This window comes from Vulpes lagopus, chromosome 11, assembly GCF_018345385.1.
Source record: "Vulpes lagopus strain Blue_001 chromosome 11, ASM1834538v1, whole genome shotgun sequence".
NCBI classification, from domain to species: Eukaryota; Metazoa; Chordata; class Mammalia; order Carnivora; family Canidae; genus Vulpes; species Vulpes lagopus.
The window spans coordinates 9659581-9681978 of NC_054834.1; the positions used below are offsets into that span (position 1 = coordinate 9659581).

General features: G+C 37.5%; 1 protein-coding gene and 1 non-coding gene across 3 annotated transcripts in view; one reads left to right on the forward strand and one right to left on the reverse strand.

Annotated features, from left to right (window-relative positions):
• SUGCT (succinyl-CoA:glutarate-CoA transferase) overlaps positions 1–22398 on the reverse strand; it is a 725292-nt gene that overhangs the window by 688426 nt on the left and 14468 nt on the right. For both annotated transcript variants that reach the window (XM_041773917.1, XM_041773916.1), the window contains exons 2-5: positions 11176–11227; positions 10265–10338; positions 4010–4095; positions 3421–3471 (exon numbers count right to left, since the gene is read on the reverse strand). In XM_041773917.1, the coding sequence (XP_041629851.1) occupies positions 3421–3471; positions 4010–4095; positions 10265–10338; positions 11176–11227 (263 nt within the window). The remainder of the gene's footprint in view (positions 1–3420; positions 3472–4009; positions 4096–10264; positions 10339–11175; positions 11228–22398) is intronic.
• On the forward strand, positions 13466–13568 carry LOC121472427. Its single transcript, XR_005982903.1, has one exon. It is a non-coding gene; the product is annotated as a small nucleolar RNA U13 (small nucleolar RNA).

Genomic DNA, 22398 nt, shown 5'->3' on the forward strand with positions numbered 1-22398 from the left:
TAAAAAGAGCTGTGCACAGAGCACCATGTAGTTTGGCTCTATGATGTCCTAAGAAAAATACAGAAAAGATGAGTTTAAGAGCAATAACAATCCTACTGATAAAGATAGAGAGTAGTTTTTATGCTTACCCAAGAACTGAGTACATATGCACTATGATATTTATTCAGAACTATCCCTAGAAAAGTATATAGGGCAGAAATTATTCTTTTCTTCATCCTATAAATATTTATTTTAAATATGTTCTAGCCACTTGCTAGATATTGATTCTTATTTGTTCTGTCATTCAACACATTCTCTCTCCCTCTGTTTCGGGATATTCAGTCATTTCAAGATCATGTGTGTTCCCTACAGCTTCAGCTAATCATTCATAAAAATTCTAACACAAGAGTGCTAAAATTAGAACCATCAGAACACTCCCTCGGAGTTATAATTGCTCTCCACTCTAACTACAAGTGTTATAAATGACAATTATCTCAGGGGAGACCAAGTGTTTACTTCATTTCCCTGATACTATAATCTACTAGGAAATAAAGTGAGAAGACTGGTTTCCAGTTTTATTGGTGATCACCTCTTCCTCATCTAAGTACTCACAAATCACCTAAAACATCTATTCTAGAATCTGGCCCAGAATAAAAAGCAAGCACAATTTTTGTATGAGTTAGAGAAGCTACTATCTTTTTCTGTCTGAAAGAGAAAAAAGAAAATCTTCCGTCTGGTCACAGAACTAAATAAGAACTAAATAAGAACTAAAATTAATTTGAAATATAGAGTATATGATTCTGAGTTCTCTTCATTAGATGTAATTTAAGAACAAAGTGGAGATCAGAAATAGAAAGGAAAGTGATGATAATAATTTATCCACATTTATGAACAAAGAAATCATAAAAGTAATTTCTAAAATGTTATATCAAAGAATATGCTTATTGGTAGGAAATGTATTCTGAAAGATGTCAGCACAAAGTTTCATATTTTTCACTTTAAAATAATTCAAGGGATCCCTGGGTGGCGCAGTGGTTTAGCGCCTGCCTTTGGCCCAGGGCGCGATCCTGGAGACCCGGGATCGAATCCCACGTCGGGCTCCCGGTGCATGGAGCCTGCTTCTCCCTCTGCCTATGTCTCTGCCTCTCTCTCTCTCTCTCTCTCTCTCTGTGACTATCATAAATAAATAAAAATTAAAAAAAAAATAAATAAATAAAAAAATAAAATAATTCAAGGGGGCAGTCCAGGTGGCTCAGCAGCTTAGCATTGTCTTCAGCCCAGGGTGTAGTCCTAGGGACCCAGGATCGGGTCCCACATCAGGCTCCCTGCATGGGGTCTGCTTCTCCCTCGGCCTGTGTCTCTGCCTCTCTCTCTCTCTGTGTGTGTCTCATGAATAAATAAATAAAATCTTTAAATTCAAGGGGTGCCTGGGGTGCCTGGTTAAGCGTCTGAATCCTGATTTCAGCTCAGGTCATGATCTCAGAGTCGTGAGATCAAGCCCTGCATTGATCTCCACATTCAGTATGGAGTCTGCTTGAGATTCTCTCTCCCTCTTCCTTTGCCCTTCCTCCTACTCGCTCTAAATAAATGAATAAATAAATAAATCTTTTAAAAAGTTAAAATAGTTCAAAAATACATATGCAAACACACACATAGGTATACATATGTAAATAAGCAAATATAGCAAAATATTAAAATTATTGCAACGAGGCATAGGGTTAAAGAAAGTTCCTTATATTCTTCTTTCAACTCTTCTATATCTTTGAATTTTTCATAATAAAATGTTGGAAGAATATAAAATCCATGACATTGCCCTGTGGACCATAACATGTGCACACAAAATGGATATTGTGACTGTCAACTAATTAACACAGAGAATTATCTGAAATATAAATGACATGTCAGAAAATTATTAAATCATATTGTTATGAAAATATCAGGCTCTACCTAGATTTTCTAAGCAGAGTTTTGTTTTTTGCACAAGCTGTTTTTGGTTAGCCTGTAGACAAAGGAGTCATATTTTTTGAAGCTTTCATGTATCCAGTTGATTGCTTTGTATGCTACTTTGGAACCATTTCCATAAACTAAACTCATTATATTAGCAACCATAGCCACCATGGCCTGAATACAGAGGTTTTTCTGCTACTCTTAAGTTAAAAGAGAAATTGATGCCAGAAAGATTAAAAAGACTAAGCAAAAAATAATTTCTCCCCTAGGCAATAAGATTTGTAACATGCTAAAAGCTAAACACATATAATTAGCTAAAAGCAACAGACATGAATATGTCCCCATACAATCTATTTAAGTTTAATATGACTTGAAATGTACTTTATTATTAACAATCAGACATGAAGAGAAATCAAGCCCATAATGAAACTCAACTTAAAGTTGTTACAGTATGGGCGGCCCCAGTGGCCCAGCGATTCAGCGCCAACTTCGGCCCAGGGCCTGATCCTGGGTTCCCGGGATCGAGTCCTACGTCAGGCTCCTGCATGGAGCCTACTTCTCCCTCTGCTTGTGTCTCTGCCTCTCTCTCTCTCACTCTTGCTGTCTCTCATGAATAAATAAATAAAATCTTAAAAAAAAAAAAAAAGTTGTTACGGTATGGTAGAAGATTGGCAAGATTCGAGCACAGTGAGAAGGAACTCCCGGAGATCCATTTACTTTGGTCAGAATTACACATGCAGGCCTAAAATACTCAAATGTACACTTATGTCTTAGTAGCAAGAGTTATGAATTCCACCTAATACTGCCCCACTGAGAAGCTCTAATGAAATTGCAAAGTATTTGCTCAATCAAATCTGAAACCTTGACTACTTAGGTTAAAATACGAGAATGGTCTGTAATAGAAGCAAGGAAGCAGGAGTGTGACCACTGAAGGTGAAATGGAGAGACAGAAAAACAGAAAGAGGAGAATTAAGGCAAGAACAATCTCCTAAAACCAATTAAAATAAAATGAAATAACCACTGAGGAGAAGATAAAAAAAGAATGGTCTGAGAATGAAGACTATGGGAATTGGGTCCCACATCACTGGGTTCAAATTTCAGCCCCTTCCTTTACCAGCTATGCGATCTTTGGAGCATCACTTGAGCCCCATGCAACTTATTTCTCTCCCATGATTCTAATACCCATTTACAAGTAAAATTCTGAGGATTTGAGATCACATACGGAAAGTGCTCAAGCCTAAGATCTGATACAGAGAAGGCATTCGGTCAATAGTAGACAGCATTATGACTGAGTACTTTCACAGAGTAGAGAAATATTATACACAACATAAAAGAAATTTTACTTAAACAAATGTAAAGTTAAATTCTTAAATGGTATTTACAGCAACATTAGAGATTACCAATGAAACAAAGTTTTAAAACACCTTTACTCTGATGTTCAAATCCCCAATTACAACCCAAGTGGCAAGATGTCTTCCAAAGAGCATACTCTACCTCTTTGATGATTTTCACTCCTTTTGGATCCTTGATATTAACAGCTATACTCTAAAAATTAAAATATAATACATTAAAATAGTATCATAAAGGCTTTCATATTACTGACAGTTCAGTAAGGGAGCCACTCATATCACATGTTTTCCTCTCAAAGCAAGTGCATTTTCCTTATGAAGAAACATTTAAATTATATTTACTGATTTTATTTGCAATGTAGATATATTAGGATGATAGCAAGGATTACAGGAAAAAATTTCAAATAATAATACCAAGTGTTAGGCAATCAGCAATCACCGAAAGAAAAAAATGTAAAGAATCAAATAATTTATTTCTTTAATAAAATTATTTCCATTTTAAACCATTATGGATTCTCATCAAATATTTTAAGTTATTACAGAGGAAGATTAGTTAAAAAAAAAAAAGCTCTCTTTTTTCTATTTGGTAACTGGTGAATGAATAAAATTTCACCTTCTTTTAAACATTAATTATATTACAAAAAAGGATGGAAATCAATGAGCCAAGGTGATATCAACAGTTTTGTTGTTACAAGAGAAATACACAGAAAAAAACAAAGAAATTATATTCTTACTTTTTTATTTCGATTAACACTGAGAAAATAAGCACTTTCTCTCCCCACAAAAGGTGGTCCCCAAGTTCGTGTATCATCACCAGCTCCTGAAAACAACAGTATAAGCTATAAAGTTTTAACTATGAAACATCATGAGACATTCAAACCAACATTCACCCATCATACACATTCACAGGTGCCTAAGCAAAATCAGCACAGTTCAGTGGAATTGGCAATCTAGAGGGGCCATGAGAACTTGTGGGAACTGTCCAAACTCTACCCATTCATGTTATTCACTAAATCCTTCCATATCATCTTTCACTAGAATCCATGCCTGACAGTCAATATCCAGAAAGAAATATACTGGCAATCTTTATATTTAATAAATGGCAATTTGAAAGAAAAAAAAATAACTCTCAGTTTTTGAGTAAGTTGGTCAGCTCTCTCTGTGTCTCTTGGCATTAAATCTGCAAAGAAATGCTGAGTCTGCAAAAGATTTTTGTTAAATATTATTTAAACTAGAATAACGGTAAATGAAATTCTATAATAAAATGGCATCATAAATAAATAAATAAATCTCTAAGTTTCTGGGAAATCCCAGAAATAAACCCAAGCATATGTGGTCAACTGATATATGACAAGGGAACCAAGAATGTTCAATGGAGAAAAGACAGTCTTTTCAACAAATGGTACCAGTATAATTGGATACTCACTGGTAAAAGAATGAAACTGAACCCATATCTTACACCACTCATCACTCACAAAAATTAATTCAAGAAGGATTAAAGATTTAAACATGAGACCTGAAACCATGAAACTCCTAGAAGAAGACATAAGGACAAAAGCTTGGCATGGGTCTCGGTAATGATTTTTTTTGATTGACGCCAAAAGCACAAGCAACAAAATCAAAAATAAACAAATGGAACTTATTTTCAAACTGAAAAGCTTCTGCACAGCAAAGGAAACCATCAACAAAGTGAAAAGACAACCTACATGCTGTGTGATGACTATAGCTAACAGTACTGTATCATATATAGGAAATTTGTTGAGAGTAAATTCTAATAGTTCTCAGCACAAGGAGAAATTTTTTTCCTTTATTCTTCTTCCTTTTTATCATATCTACAGGAGAAGATGGCTGTTCGCTGAACCTATTGTAGTAATAATGTGGTAACAATGTATATAAATCAGGGGATCCCTGGGTGGCGCAGCGGTTTGGCGCCTGCCTTTGGCCCAGGGCACGATCCTGGAGGCCCGTGATGGAATCCCACGTCGGGCTCCCGGTGCATGGAGCCTGTCTCCATCTGCCTGTATCTCTGCCTCTCTCTCTGTGTGTGTGACTATCATAAATAAATAAAAATTTTTTAAAAATGTATGTAAATCAAACTATCATGCCATGTGCCTCAAACTTATACAGGGATGTGTGTTAATTATTTCTCAATACAATTGGGAAAAAAATTTGTGTTATAGCGACCAATCAGAAAAGGCAAAATAAGTTACTGAATAGCAGATTCATTTATTTTCAAATACTATTCTAGAATAAAATTTTAGTCAACTAGGTCTTGCTTCAAGGTAAAAGGTTAAAACCATCAAAATTGAGGCACCTGGGTGGCTCAGTGGTTGAGCATCTGCCTTTGGCTCAGGTCATGATCCGAGGATCATGCTGGGATTGAGTCCCATATCGGGCTCCCTGCATGGAGCCTGCTTCTCCCTCTGCCTGTGTCTCTCATGAAAAAATAAATAAAATCTTGAAAAAAATAAAACCATCAAAATATAGGGGGTTTTTTCTGGACACCTACTTTAAGTGATATATTTGTGTTAGATTCAAAGACAACACTTTGAAGAGTTACAGAAAAATTTTCCTTTGCACAAAAAGCAACTGACAAACAATGTAGACAGCTCAGAAAAATCTATCAATGACTAAATGGCACAAAATAGTATCATTAAGAATTTTATAATATAAGGTCTGGTCAAATATTGATAGCAGAAACTAATCACTATATAAGTAATTAAAATCACAGTATTTATCACTAGCCCCCAAGAAGAGACTACTTGTGAATATGAGTTAAAAGTTTAAATTCTAATCTCATCTAAATGATATAATTAATCTATTAGCCCATTGACTTTACCACTGAATCTGATCAAGAAAAACAGACATAGCCTTTCGGAAAACAAAACAGAGACCAAAGATCAGACTTATTTATTTAAAAACAAAACAAAACAAAACAAAAAAAACTCACAAGAGAAAAGAGGAGAAAGGAAAAGAAACATTAGTTCCAACTGGAGATAAACCAATTAACAAAACAAACCAATCAATGGTAAGCATCAAATGGAATGTCATGCTCAAAACATCAGGGGGGAAAATGAACTACAAATGCCAGAAAGGCATTCTTCCAGTAAAAAAAAACAGGTAAAAGCTTCATGGAAAAGGTAGGTGCGAATCTGGATCTTCAAGATTAGACAAGACCTCTCAGAGTCAAGAGAAAGTCCAGCCACTTTCATTATTTTGAATACCTCCAATACCTTAATTTTTTTTTATTAAATAAAGCAACGTCAAGATAGGCCTAAAATTAGATAATTTTAAATGTTTACATTCATCTCTCAGGTGGAAATAATGTCAGGAATCTCAACTGGAGGCCTACCTGGCTTTCCCAACCAGGGCTTTAGAGAGGATAAGCGGCCTCTAAAAAGAATCAGCAGTGATGGTACATAATAGGAAATAAAGGCAAAAGGTCACAAACTGGGGAAACTGGCAGTTGAGAGATATTTTCTTTGACTCACACAGAATTTAAACTTTTTAACTAGCCACCATGATTTCAAAGTCTGGAGATCTCATGTAAAATTTCAGACTGCCTTTCTTAAATATTATTTCAAAATATTCAATCCATTCAGCAAATATTTACTGGGCACCTACTATGTCACAGACACTGCTCTGGGAAGAGCAGACACAGCTGTGAACAAAAGACCACGCCCCTGCCTTTATATATATATCCCTGCCTATGGGGCACAGTCCACAAGTACCAGCAGCATCATTTGCTGCCCTACGTAGTCCATGTCACTCAGCTAGGTTACTGCAGAAAGAAGAAGAAAATGTATATGTTCTTTGATTACAAAAATAAGAATAATCCAAGTCCCAAGTCAGAGAACGATAACAAAATAAAGAACTGAAGAAGTGAACATCAAAAAAAAAAGTCTAGTTCTCTCCTGAACTTTGAAAATCCTGCCAAGTCACTTTTCCTCAGATCTGTGTTGAATAACTATCTCAAAAATCCAAAATAGTTAAACTTGCAATATGAACAGTTAAAAATAGACCTGCCCTACGACCCAGCAATTGCACTGTTGGGGATTTACCCCAAAGATTCAGATGCAATGAAACGTCGGGACACCTGCACCCCGATGTTTCTATCAGCAATGGCCACAATAGCCAAACTGTGGAAGGAGCCTCGGTGTCCATCGAAAGATGAATGGATAAAGAAGATGTGGTTTATGTATACAATGGAATATTACTCAGCAATTAGAAACGACAAATACCCACCATTTGCTTCAACGTGGATGGAACTGGAGGGTATTATGCTGAGTGAAATAAGTCAATCAGAGAAGGACAAACAGTGTATGTTCTCATTCATTTGGGGAATATGAATAATAGTGAAAGGGAATATAAAGGAAGGGAAAAGAAATGTTGGGAAATAGGAAGGGAGACAGAACATAAAGACTCCTAACTCGGGGAAACGAACTAGTGGTGGTGGAAGGGGAGGAGGGAGGGTGTTGGAGGGGAATGGGTGACGGGCACTGAGGTGGACACTAATGCACTGGGCAGAAGGGTTAAGGGAAAGAGCAATCAGGAAAAAAACAATGAACAACTATGTGCTAGGAACAAAGCTTGATACCAAGTGTATGACTGTGGGACATAAAGGCCTAGACAAAGGAAGGAGAAAGGAGAAATAAGGCCTACATAACAGGAAATAACGATTCCTAAAAGTTATACAATGACAAATATTTAGAATAGTGATCAACTGAAATAGAAAGAGAAATCAGATCAGATGCTCTGTCTAGGATTGGAAGACCCAATGGCTGAAATTAGAATGCACTGTGGTGTTGAATTCATATAATAATATGGAACTTAAAGTTTTATGAAACCTGGAAAAGAAAAAAAAGGTATTCAGCTAGAAAGTAAACATTATCCAGCATGCAGCCAGTATCAACCAGAAATGATAAACATCAATGACTAGATAAATGAAGCATTCATTATATCCGGAAAGCAGGATTTGCCAGGCTCTCCTACCACATAGTTCCTGATAAACAGAGGGTCAAATAAATACAATATAATAATATATAATACTCCCCACGCTGCTCAGAGAATCTTCTGCTAATTCGTTTGACCTCCTAAGAATTCTATTCAGGTGAGAGTTAAATCTTCTACACCATGTGGTCTACTTTATAGCATTTAATCACTTATGAGAAATTAATAAGGTGATATAATTATAAACTAGTCTTTTATGAGTCTCACAGATATATTCACACTGTTCAAGGCCAGACCATTTTCATCAAATTGGTAATTCTGTTCTATATCCATAAGGTTCCAACTTAAAGAATAAATAATGATGCTGTTTTGAAACCTTCTGAAACAAGGTCTTTATAGGATGATGTAAAGGGTATGGAGAACGTGAACTCTGCCCTTTAAGTGCTTGTAGGAGAGAAAGAGCATACATGACACTGGTCTAAACAACTTTCAATAACAGCATGAACTAAACACCAAAATACTAAGAAGGCACCCAAAAAAAAGTGAGAATTCTGTACACAAAATAGGTTTACTTGGCAAAGGGAAAGAAGAAATAGGAAAGATGTCAGATGAGAAGCAAGGGACGCCTGGGTGGCTCAGCTGTTGAGTGTCTGCCTTTGGCTCAGGGCATGATTCCAGGGTCCTGGGATCAAGCCCCACATCGGGCTCCCTGCATGGAGCCTGCTTCTCCCTCTGCCTGTGTCTCTGCCTCTCTCTGTGTGTCTCTCACAAACAAAATCTATCTCTACCTCTCTCTGTCTCTCATGAATAAATAAATAAATTAAAAATCTTTTTTAAAATATGGTGTTTATAAAAAAAAATCTGATCTCAGCATCAGTGATTCTGATCTCAAAATCTCAAAATCTTTAAAATTATAAAATGAGGACATCTTTCTTTTGTTAAAAACAGAAAAGAATGACTTATATTAGAGTATCAGGGTTCCTTCTGGAGGGACTCTGATTCCCTTTCTTTCTCTCCTTCTTGTGTGTCCTACAGCAAGGGAGTGTGGCGAGGCCAACTCTGAACTCAGCCCCAACGGAAAGGCTTGTCTGGGGCTAAGGAGGGCCAGGACCAGAGTGGAGTGCATGGATGTCCTTATCAGCTGTGTGCCTTTGGACAAACTAGTTGTCTCTCTGTGTTTCTGTCTTCCCTTCTATAATTGAAGAATAATAAAACATCAGCCCATAAGGTTGTTGGAGAGATTAAATAAATATAGGCAAAGTACTTAGAACTGTAGAACTGTCCCTGGCACTATGATAAGCATTGGCATCACTGTTACTATGGTGCATCTCAGTTTCTGTCAGAGGCTTTCAGGTGCATGTGAAGGACCTGGCTTAAGCCTTACCCCTTGGCACTAATAAAAAGTAAGAAGAAATCATTAGTATAGGTTCAGAAGAAAAAGAATGAAAAATAATCATTTCATTTCAATTCTCTCCTCATCCCATATACAGACACATGGTAGAAAGAAGAAAGAAAGAAAGAAAGAAAGAAAGAAAGAAAGAAAGAAAGAAAGAAAGAAAGAAAGAAAGAAAGAAAGAAAGAAAGAAAGAAAGAAAGAAAGGAAGGAAGAAAGAGGAAGAAAAAAGAAAAGAAAAAAAAGAAAAGAAGAGAAAAAGAAAAGAGAAAAAGAAAAGAAACAGTTAAAAATTGTATTAGTTTGGGGCACCTGGCTGGCTCTGTCAGAAAAGCATGTGACTCTTGACCTCAGGGTTGTGAGTACAAGACCCATGTTAGACGTAGAGATTACTCAAAAATAAAATCTTGGGCAGCCCAGGTGGCTCAGCGGTTTAGCGCCGGCTTCAGCCCAGGGCGTGATCCTGGAGACCCGGGATCGAGTCCCACATCAGGCTCCCTGCATGAGTCCGCTTCTCCCTCTGCCTGTGTCTCTGCCCCTCTCTCTCTGTCTCCCATGAATAAATAAATTAAATAAAATCTAAAAAAAAAAAAACTTATAAGAAACTGTATTAGTCTTTATGTTTTAAAGGGAGCAACAGCTTTACCTGGTCTTTCCACTTTTATAACTTCTGCTCCAAGATCTCCTAAATTCATAGTAGCAAATGGTCCCGCCAGTACTCTACAATATTAACAATGACAAATAATTATCAACTTGAAGAATTTTATATTGATTCTTAATAGCCTATTAACATAGACAAGGTCATATAATGATAGCAAATTAAAATTGTTAAAACTCCTCAGAACAGTAATTTGGCCTTATGTATTAAGAGCTTTTAAAAAGTATATTCCCGGGATGCCTGGGTGGCTCAACGGTTGAGTGTCTGCCTTTGGCTCAGGGAGTGATCACGGAATCCGGGATCGAGTCCCACATCGGGCTCCCTGCAGGGAGCCTGCTTCTCCCTCTGCCTATGTCTCTGCCTCTCTCTCTCTGTCTGTCATGAATAAATAAATAAAATCTTTTTAAAAAAAATAAATAAAATAAAAAGTATATTCCCTTTGATGCAGTAATATCACTTCCAGAATTCTATACTATGGAAGAAATCCTAAGATTTCCTGAGGCAAAGATTTATGTACAAGGAAACCTAACTTATAATGGTGAATACTGGGGGATGAGTAATTATGTGACAACTATATAATAAAAGATCATCTTACATTTTTCTTGAATTTTGAAAGACATGGAAAAATACTCAAAATACTACATTATCTTTTAAATGTGGGTAAAACTGTAATTTCAATATGGTTCTAAATTTTTTTGATTAAATATAAAATTTAGGTTGGGAAAAATGCAGAAATATTACACTAATTGCCTCTTAGAGTGATGAAATTATAAAACTTTTTCCTTTTTTGTTTACCTTTCTAAAACTTTGAGTGTAAGCATTATAATCCAAAAAAAAATAACTTTTTTTTAAAGAACAGAAAAATTCAATCACCAAAACATAAATAAACCAACACAAACCTTGTCAGGTCCAGAATTTTTATACCCTCCAATGGCTTCATATTGTCAGTATCTGGCAAAACACAGAAAACATTTGAAGAGCACTGATTACTAATTTTCGGAAGAAAGAATGCAGAATGCTTCATATTGTTTTAAGTAATCTGTATTACTACGAAAAATATGTTTTCCTTCAAAATATTTCTGCTTTATATGTAATACAGAAACCTTGACCTGACCCACTTAAGTCACTCTGTAAAAATTACAATAGCTAATATCCAATTAATAAAGTCCACAGCTACACTTAAGATAGTTTGTATAATGAAAAAAATGAAAGTGGAGGAGGAGGAATGTATAGGGTGATTTTTAGGATTTTTAGGGCACCGTGTTACTGTAGGTTATAACAAATTATAACAAACATGCCACTCTGGTAGAAGGATACTGATAAGGGGGGATGTAGGCAGGCAAGGGATAGATGGGAAATCTCTATACTTTCCTCTCAATTTTGCTATAAACCTGGAACTGGGAACACAGTGGTTAAGTGTCTACATTCCTGATCCGAGGTTCTAGGATAGAATACTGCATTGGGATCCCCGCAGGGAGCCTGCTTCTCCCTCTGCCTCTCTCTCTCTCTCTCTCTCTCTCTCTCTCTCTGTGTGTGTGTCTTTCACGAATAAATAAATAAAATCTTAAAAAAAAAATAGAACTGCTATAAAAAAATTAAGTCTTTAAAACATAAATAAATAAAAAGTGAACTAAACAACTAAAAAGTACTAATAACAAAAACAGAACAACAAAGGCCTCCACGTATCTGTGCTACATTTAAGACAAGAAGAAAAAGGGCACCTGGGAGACTCAATGGGTTAAGCATCTGCCTTCAACCCAGGTCATAATCTCAGGGTCCTGGGATCGAACCTCAGGTTGGGCTCTCTGCTCAATAAAGTCTGTTTCTCACTCTCCCTCTGATCCCCTCCCCTGCTTGTTCTTTCTCTCTCTCTCTCTCTGTCTCAAATAAATAAACAAAAACATAAAAAAAAAAAAAAAAAAACAGGGAGGGGCACCTGGGTGGCTCAGTGATTGAGTGCTTTTGGCTCAGGGCATGATCCCGGGGTCCTGGGATCGAGTCCCATATCAGGACTGCTTCTCCCTCTGCTTATGTCTCTGCCTCTCTCTGTGTCTCTCATGAATAAATAAATAAAATCTTTTTTTAAAAAAAAGGAAGAAAATATGAATTTTTAAAAGTTTATTAAACAATTTACAATAATATGTTTATTTCCTTTTTCTCTCCATTTGCCAGCTATAAAAATAAGAAGATAGGTCAATAATTATATCACTAATTCACTGAAAGTATTTAACATCAACATTAAGTCACAAGGTCAAATTCTTGCCAAATGGCTTACAAAGTTTAGATCATGACGATTGAGATTAAGCTGAATTTATGAGGAAAAAAAATGAACTACTGGTTCAGTACATTTTTAAAATAGATTATTTTTTAGAGCAGTTTTGGATTTGGGCAGCAGAACTGAGCAGGAAGTACAAAGAATTCCCATGTACCTCTTTTCCCCACAAGTGCACAACCTTCTGCATTTTAAATATCCCTCACCAGAGTGATACATTTGCTACAACTGATAAAGCTACACTGACATCTCAGGATCACATAATTTAGAGTTCACCCTTGGTCTTGTACATGTTATGAGTTTCGACAAACTCATATGCAGACTGGCAGGTAGCAAACATTATTATATACAGAGTAGTTTCATGCCCAAAAAATCCTCTGTGGTCTATTCATCCCCTCCTCTCCTCAAATTCCCAGAAACCAATCTTTTTACTGCATCCACAATTTGCCTCTTCCAGAATGTCACATAGTTGGAATCATACAGTAGGTAGCCTTTTCAGATTGGCTTCTTTCACTTGGTAATATGCATTTAAGTTTCCTCTGTGGCTCCACAGATCATTTCTTCTCAGTGTTGAATAATACCCCATTACCTTGATATACCAGGTTATTTATCCATCCATGTAACTAAGGGACATCTTGGTTGCTTCCAAGGTTGGCAGTTCTAAAGAAAGTTGCTAAAATGTTGTGTACGGGGTTCTGTGAGGACACAAGTTTTCAACTCATCTGGGTAACTATCAAGAGTGTCAATTACTGAATGGTGTGGTAAGAGTATGTTTAGTTTTCACTCCATCTTCCAAAGTAGCCGTACCATTCTGCATTCCTACCAGCAACGAATGAGAGTTCCTCAGTTCAACACATTTTTTTAAAAAATCTCAATGCACTTCCATCACCAGTGGGTTTAAAAAATCTCAATGCAGGATCCTTTTGTAGCTCATAAGTGTGATGACTGGGTGTTCACGCCGTTGTGTGACATGTGCCTCCCTCCAACCTTGTTACGACGTGGTACATTACCCGTCTGATGTGAAAAAAAATAAAAATAAAAAATAAATAAAAATCTCAATGCAGCTCCATCACCAGTGGGTTAAGAACAAGAGTTACATAAGTCACACATTTCCACATACACCAATAATCTTGAGAAGGATCACAGTGACACAATAATTCTTAAGTAGGAGGATCCCCAGGCTACATGGCTCCAGTGAGAAATATTTAAAGTCCATATAATGGGCATTTTCTCCTTGAAATCAGACAATTTATTCTTTTACAGTAAGAAATTGCTGTCACAGCCCTAGGAAATATGGGAAATCTATGTGACTGGTTCATTATTTTCTGGGAAACATACTTACTTATATAGAAAACCAAATTATACCAGAGGATCAGAAAAGGGAAAGTAACTAAAACAATGTTTAATGTGGTAAATTGTTACAACAAGGGCCTCCATGAATCACACTTCCAGATATCCACACCCTTGTATATCCTCCTTCCATGGTGACTCTGGACTTAGACATTTGTTTTGCTTTAGCCAGGGGAACATTAGCAAACTTGATGCCCACAGAGGCTGGAAAAGTGCTTACACAGTAGGGCTTGACGTTTTGGAACACTTCTACCATCAGATGAAGAAGCAGAAGATGAAAAAGAACAAATGGAGGGAGGCTTAGCCATCCCAGTCACTGCAGCTATCTCAGGTGAGGTCCAGACATGAGAGTGAAGCCGTCTGAAAATACCCAGACCCAGGCACGTGAGTGAGCTCAGGTGAGTCCAGCAGGACACTCACAGAATTTTGAGAAAAAATAAGCCACGGTTGTTTTAAACCAGTAAGGTTTTAAGTGGTTTGTTGTACAGCAATAGATAAACAGATACAATGGCTTATGGCAGAGTGATCCTTTCAAAATGTAAAACATATGTCATTCCCCTGCTCCAAATCCTCTAATGGCTTTCTACCAAACTTAGAATGAAATCCAACATCCTATTACCACAGGCCGCAGATCCTACTCGCTCTGGCCCTCTGCTACCTCTCTGGCCACGACCCCTATCACTCCCTCTCACTCTTCTCCAGCACATTAGCTTGTTTGCAGTTCCCTGAACACACTGAGCATATTTCTGTTTTAGAGCCTGTGGCAGAAACAGAGATAGACCGCCCATATTCCCCTTCAAAGAAAGGAATTTCTGCCCAACCTACAAAAAGCATGGTTAACATATAACTCCAGTATTTGCTTCTTCAAGGTCCACCTCAGCTTTCCTCAGCTGAGGGTGCTCTGTTCTCAGGACAGTCTCCGGTCAAATGACCGAGCAAAGTTGGGCAGAAAGGCCTGGTCATTTCCTCCACCCAATGCAGAATCTTGTATCTGCTCTCCTTGGTGTAGTGCTCTGGAACTCCTCATTGAGCTGGCAAAGAATTTGACAGGTGCATGCAAGTCTGATGGCTCCTCTGCCCAACCCTAATTCCTTCCTTTCCCTTTCATAGGCGGTAGTCCTCAATAAATCCTTTGTCCTTCCAACTCTGTCTCAACATCTGCTTTCTTAATAATCCGAGATGTGACAGGACTTTTGCACTTACTATTCTCTAGACTTGGAACTCTTTTCTTCCATGCATTTGCATGTCTTGCTTACTTCTATCAAATTTCTGCTCAACCACCACACTCTCAGAGAAACCTTGCCTGATCGGCCTATCTCAAACAACACCCCTCTGGATCTCAGTATGTTTTAGTTTTCTTTTAACACTTACCATTACTTCACATTACATTATATGTTTATGTATTTATTGTACTACTGTCTTTTCCACTGAAATGTAATCTCAGTGAAGATAGGACTTGTCTGTCTTGCATCTCCAGCCAGAACTCACTAAGAATTAGTTGAACGGTCACACTGGGAAAGGGTGAGGGAAGGAGGGAGGAACTGATATACTTAATAATTCATACGATCCTTATAATGGGCTAAATGTTTGCATCCCTGCAAAATTCATAAACTGAAATCCTAATCCCTGAAGTTACAATATTAGGAAGTGAGACCTTTGGGAGGTAATTAGGTCATGAGGGTGGAACCACCAATGGAATTAGTGCCCTTATATAATGAGCCCCAGAGAATTTCTTTGCCCCCTTTCCACCAGATATGGACCAGCAGGAAGTTGGCAGTCCTCAACCCAGAAGAGGATCTCACCAGAATCCAAACATGTTGGCACTCTGATCTCACATTTCTAGCCTCCAAAACATTTGTGTTGTATATAAGTCTGCAATATTCTATTACAGCAGCCCAAACTTGATAAAAATCATTAAAAGACCAGAATCAGGGCACCTGGGTGGCTCAGCGGTTAAGCATCTGCCTTCGGCCGCGGATGTGATCCTTGAGTCCCGTGATCCAGTCCCACATCAGGATCCCTGCAGGGGCCCTGATTCTCCTTCTGCCTATGTCTCTGCCTCTCTCTCCATCTCTCATGAATAAATAAATAAAATCTTTTTAAAAATTAAAATAAATAAAAGGGACCAGAATCTTCAAAGTCAGATAGCTAATTTTTCTCTAACCCAGACAGGGCTTGAATAGGGCAGGAAAAGACACAGTTAGGGGTCCCTGGATGGCTCCTGGTTAAGCGTCCAACTCTTGATTTCGGCTCAGTGTGGTAAGACTGAGCCCCATGTCAGACTGCAGTCAGTGGAGAGTCCACTTGAGATTCTCTCTCTCTCTCTCCTTCTGCCCCTCCACCCAGTCTCATGCATTCTCTCTCTGAAATAAATAAGTAAATCTAAAAAAAAAGAAATAAGAAAGAGAGAGAAAGAAAGAAAGAAAGAAAAAAAGAAAGAAAGAAAGAAAGAATAGAAAAGAAAAAGACACAGTTAAAGACACAGTGAAAACGCTCTGCCAAAGAACTGAATGAGCATTTGGAGGAATAGGTAAGCTTAGCAGCTAGAATGGAAAGGAAAATCAGAGGAGAGAAAGCTGAGGAAAAATGACAGGAGAAAGATTATCAGGGAAAAACTTCCATTAACAAGACAGCTAACAGACCTATTTTAAATAAATTACAAATAGTATTATACTTTACATTACATGTGGCAGCTCTCCAAAATTACCAAATTAATTCAGTAAACCCTGGCACAAACCCAGGGTTTGTGTGAGTAGTTCTGGGGAAGATTTTTAAGAAGAGAGTGAGTTGGAGCTGGAGCCGAGTGAGTATAATCAGTACATGAGATAGGACTTGAGCAAAAGCTTTGTTCCTACTGTGTGCTAATCATCCTATGAAGATACGGTGTGAGGCATCATATCCTTTCCTCCTCAGGTATTCCATGATCTACTGGGGAAAACTGAAACAATTACTATTATGATTAAGAGAACTACCACTGAGTTCAAATTACTCTATTTACTAACTTGTGACCTTGTTCTACCTTGACTTCTCCATCAGTAAAACAGGGATAATACTGGAACCTATCTCATAAGGACACTAAAAAATTAAACGAAACATGGCCTTCTAAGCATTTAGCCATGGTGCTCAATAAATGTCAGCTACTGTCAGTATCACTTCTATCATCTCCCTAACCTCGCTCCTGTGTTCCTTACTTCAGTAAATGGTTACTACTTGGTTACCCAAGTCAAAAACCCAAACATTATTCTTGAACTCTCTCTCTCTCTTTTTGCACCTCTTAAATTTAATGAAGAACCACTTACTGCATATACTTTCTCAAAAATCTCTCTTGGCTCACTTCTCTTCTCTCATCCCCACTGCCACTGGGGTAGCTCAGGTCACCATCAACTCTCTCCTGAATTACTCTAACACCCTACTAAGTCTGCTGCCAGGCTTCAATCTTGGCTCTCTTCAAAACTCCCTCCATATGAGCACCTGGGTGGCTCAATCAGTTGAGTGTCCAACTCTTGATCTCAGCTCAGGTCTTAATCTGAGGGTCCTGAGTTTAAATCCCTTAGTGGTCTCCACAGGGAGCATGGAGCCTACATTTAAAAAATAAGAAAAGAAAAAGAAAATGCACCCTCCATAATGCTCCCAGAATTATTTTTCAAAATGTAAATCAGTCCAATCTTTTCAATTGTTATCTGTTTCTCATTCCTCTCTTCCCTCTATCTCAGTTAATGGAATCATCAACCCTCTACAATAGAATCCGAGATCTTCCTAGACATGTCTTCCTCTTCACTATCCATGTTCAGTCAGCCATCAATTTTCTGTTGAATCTGCTCTATTCTTCCCCAGGGCCCTGGTACTGCCTCCATTCAAGCCTTCATCATTTCTTGTCCCAACTGCCTGCAAAAGCATCTTTTTTTTTTTTTTTTTTTTTTTTGCAAAAGCATCTTAACCTATTTCTGCCTAAACCTCTGTCCCCACCAATCCATTCTCAACACTGCTTCAAGAGTAATCTTCCAAAATGAAGAGCCCATTATGCCACTTTCTTGTTCTTTCACCCATTCACTCATGGTCTTTTCCCTCATGAGGCTTACAGTCTATTGCTCCTCCTAAAACTAAAACCGGTTTCACTCCTGTCCACCTTTTCAATTTCAATCTGCAAAAACGGAAATGTCTTACTTGCCTAGACAAGTCCTTTCATCTTTCATGAGTCAGCACCCTTAGAAAGTATTCATGCTCACCACAGCATCCTGAACAAGTCTGTCAAGAGCATTTTTCTGTATTATGATTTACTAGTTAGTCTTGACCAGATGATAAACTCTTGAGAAAAGAGACTTCCATTCTGTATTTCCAATATTAAATACTAGCGCCTGGTATGTAGTAAGAACTCAACAACTGTTTGTGCAAGAAAAGAAATGACAAAAAGGAGGAAAAAAAGTCCTCACATTTTGCCACAACGCATTACTAGATTGCCATAATGGAATGTTGTAAAAAATATTATGTAGTCTCATTGCAGCAATTGGAAGTAGCATTTCTTGGTGCCCACCAGGGATGCTGCAGTGTTTTATAACCAAATCTCAGAGGTGACATATTATCATTTCTGCCATATGCTATTAGTCACATAGGCCAACAGGTGCAGCATTAAGGTGTACTCACACAAGGGTATAGGAGGAGGTAAGGATCACTGCAGCCATCTTAGAAACTGGGTAATACACTTGTGGTGGTTTTGATTTGTATTTCCATGATGACAGGTGATGTGGAGCACATTTTCATATGCTTATTGACCGTTATCATGTCTTTTTTACTAAACATCTGCTTCAAACTTTTGCTCATTTTAATTCAGTTCCCTTAATAAGTCTACACATCATTGCTTCAAGTACTCTTACCATCCTTGTTACTTAACACACTGAGACATAAACATCAAGCTGGTGGAGAAGCTTCAGTTTCATCCCCTATAAAATCAGGTTGCCTAACTTCAAATTCATTGCTGTCCAACAACCATCTCTTCCCAAAATAGCTGCTGCAAATCTTCTACACTTAATAAGCCTCAAAATCCCTTTATTCTTTAGCTTTCATGTCATATAGCTTTATTTGGAAAATTCTTCTTTGCACAAGAATTTTATCAACCCAAGAGAAAATAACTAAAAATATTGATAGCAGTCATTTATACATAAAGGTCCAGCTAAATAACCCTATATTGAAATTTATCAGTCACAAAACCTTATTTTAGTGTGCCAGGGCTGCCAGAAAAAAATAACATTCACTGAGGGCCTTAAACAACAGAAATTATTCTCTCACAGTTCTAGAGGCTAGACGTTCAAGATCAAGATGTCAGGAAGTTTACTTTCTCCCAAAGCTTTTCTCCTTCATTTGTAGATGGTTGCCTCCTTGCTGCCTCTTCACATGGTCATCCCTCTGTGCAATATATCCCTGATATATCTCCTAACCTCTTCTTATAAAGACACTAATCAGAAACACCAACCAGAACAGCCTCGTTTTAACTTAAACTCTCTCTTTAAGGGACCTACCCCTAAAAACAGCCACATTCTGAGGTACAGGTGGTTAGGACTTCAACATATGCATTTAGGGAGACACAATTCAGTCCATAACAAAGCTCTACCCATGCAGGAAGTTTCCAACCAGCTCTTTTAATATCCATCTTTTATCATGTACAGAAGAGCCAAAAAATCAGTAAGATATAGGAAAAATCTGTATCAAGAAGAAAGAGACCAAAGCCAATATTAAAAAGAAACACGGAGCAAACAGATATACGGCAGGTGAAAGAATTTTTTTTTAAAAAACTACCAGATAAGAGTTGGGAGAGACTTAGGATGAAGAGAGGGAATGACTGCAAATTTTGAGGGGGTAAGGGAAGTGTTCTATACCTTAATTATGGTGATGGTTACATGACTATGTTTGCCCAAACTCACAGAACTATACACCAAAAAGAATTTTACTGTATGCAAATTTTACCTCCATAAAAATGTTATCAATATTATCAGAAACATGAAGAACTTGCACTTACAAAACAGAAAAAGATACTTATAAAAAATATGTACAGAATAAAAATATGATCTTGAAACTTTAAAAAAAGATGGAAGAATGAAAATGTAGGAGAAAGGCAGAAAGATAAAAATATGATGGGGCACCTGGATGGCTCAGTCAATTATGCAGCCAACTTTTGATTTTGGCTCAGGTCATGATCTCAGAGTCCTGGGATGGAGCCCCGCTTCAAGCTCCATGCTCAGTGGGGAGTCTGCTTGAGGATTCCCTCTCTCCCTCTCCCTTTGATCTCCCTCCCCCACACTCACACTCTCTCTCTAATAAAAAAAAAAAATCTTTAAAATCTTTAAAATCAAAAAAGTAAATAAATAAAATCTTTTAAATCTTTTAAATTTAAAAATCACCCAGACAATAGAACAAAAAGAAATAATAAAAGTGAAAAATGGAGAAGAGGGAGGAAAAATAAAGGATCAGCACAGGAATTCTGATAATACAGGCTTGCCTAAGAGTGAACAACAAAAACAGAAGAGAGACATTAATAAACAAATAATTCAGAAAAAGTTCACAGAACTAAAGGGCATGAATTTCCAGATTGACGGGCTCTGTGCATGCCCTGCACACATTTTAAAAAGACACACACCATTTTGAAAAGATATATGCACCCCTCTATTTACTGCAGCACTATTTATAATAGCCAAGATATGGAGGCTACCCAATTGTCCATCAATAGATGAATAGATAAAGAAGATGTGATATACACACACACACACAAACTGGAATATTACTCAGCCTTAAAATAAAAGATGCAACCTTGCCTTTTGCAACAACATGGATGAACCTACAGGGTATTATGCTAAGTGAAAAGTCAGACAGAAAAACAAATAACATATGATTTCACCCATAGGTGAAATTTAAAAAACAAAACAAATTAATTTACAAACCAAAAGCAGAATTGGACCTATAAATAAATACAAACTGATGGGGCCATTGGGGAGAGAGGTAGGAGTATAGGCAAAATGAGTAAAGGGGAGCTGGAGACATGGGCTTCCAGTTATGGAATGAATAAGTCATGGGAATAAAAGGCACAGCACAGGGAATATAGTCAACGATATCATAACAGCATTGCATGGTAGCTACACTTGTGATGAGCATAGCATCAATGGACAGATTCATCAAATCACTGTATTGTATATCTGAAATAAATGTAGTATTTTATATCAAATATACTCAAATTTTAAAATTAATTTGAATTAATTTTCAATTAATTAATTGATTACCTGGAGGTAAGGGGCACCTGAGTGGCTCAGCGGTTGAGCATCAGCTTTCAGCTCAGGTCATGATCCGGGGGTCCTGGGATCCAGTCCCGCATCAGGCTCCCAGCAAGGAGCCTGCTTCTCCCTCTGCCTGTGTCTCTGCCACTCTCTCTGTGTCTCTCATGAATAAATAAATACAAATCATAAAAAAAAAGACGAAAGAGAGAGAGGAAGATCTGGAGGTAAAAACTCAATGAGATGGCTGAAAGAACTGAAATTCATTTTCTCAGGAAAAAAAGGGGGCAGAGAGACATAAGAGGCTACTGTTTTTCATAATTAACTTACAGTTCTGAAGTATGTGTAAAACTCTTGATTTTTAAAAATTAAAAAATAAATAAGTCATGTTAAATTCACAAGCAACAGGTGAAGTATCATTTTGCTGTACTGTCCCCTGCAATGTTTTGATAAATATTGCCACTCTGAAGCTTTCCCTGATTCATTATTTGTACACACAGCAGCAGCTTCCAAGGGAAATTTCATTCTCTTCTCATTATTTGCAGACTCTGTATTTGAGAATTCAACTACTCGCTAACTCCAAAGTCAATACTACAGAGCTTCTGCAATCATTCTAGGACATGCACAGAATGTAGAAAAATTGTTCATGTTCCCAGCCGAAGCCAAAGTAGGCAATGCTCTGGCCTTCCAGGTTCAGGTCTCATATGCAAACAAGTGTCCTTTATATGTGGTGCATTTAGCGTCACATCTTCACATTTCTGTGCTTTTTTTTTTTTTTTTTTTTTTTTTTTTTGGTGATTTCACCATTTAAAATGGCCCCCAAGAGTAGTGCTGAAGTGCTATCTGGTGTACTTAAGTGCAGGAAGACTATGATTAGTCTTGTTTTTTAAAGATTTTATTTATTCATTCAAGAAAGAGAGAGAGAGAAAGCACAAGCAAGGGGAGGGACAGGAGGAGGGAGAAGCAAACTCCCCGTTGAGCAGGGAGCCCAACGAGGGACTCGATCCCAGGACCTAAGATCATGACCTGAGCCCAAGGCAGACACTTAACTGACGAGCCACCCAGGGGCCCAAAGACGAGACTCATAGAGAAAACACGTGTTTTAGTAAAGCTTTGTTCAGGCATGACTATAACTATTCAAGTTATAATGCTATAATGCTATGGCCATGAGTTCAATGTTAATAAAACAACAATTTATACTAAATAAGGTGACTTTAAACAGAAACACACACTTAACAACATGT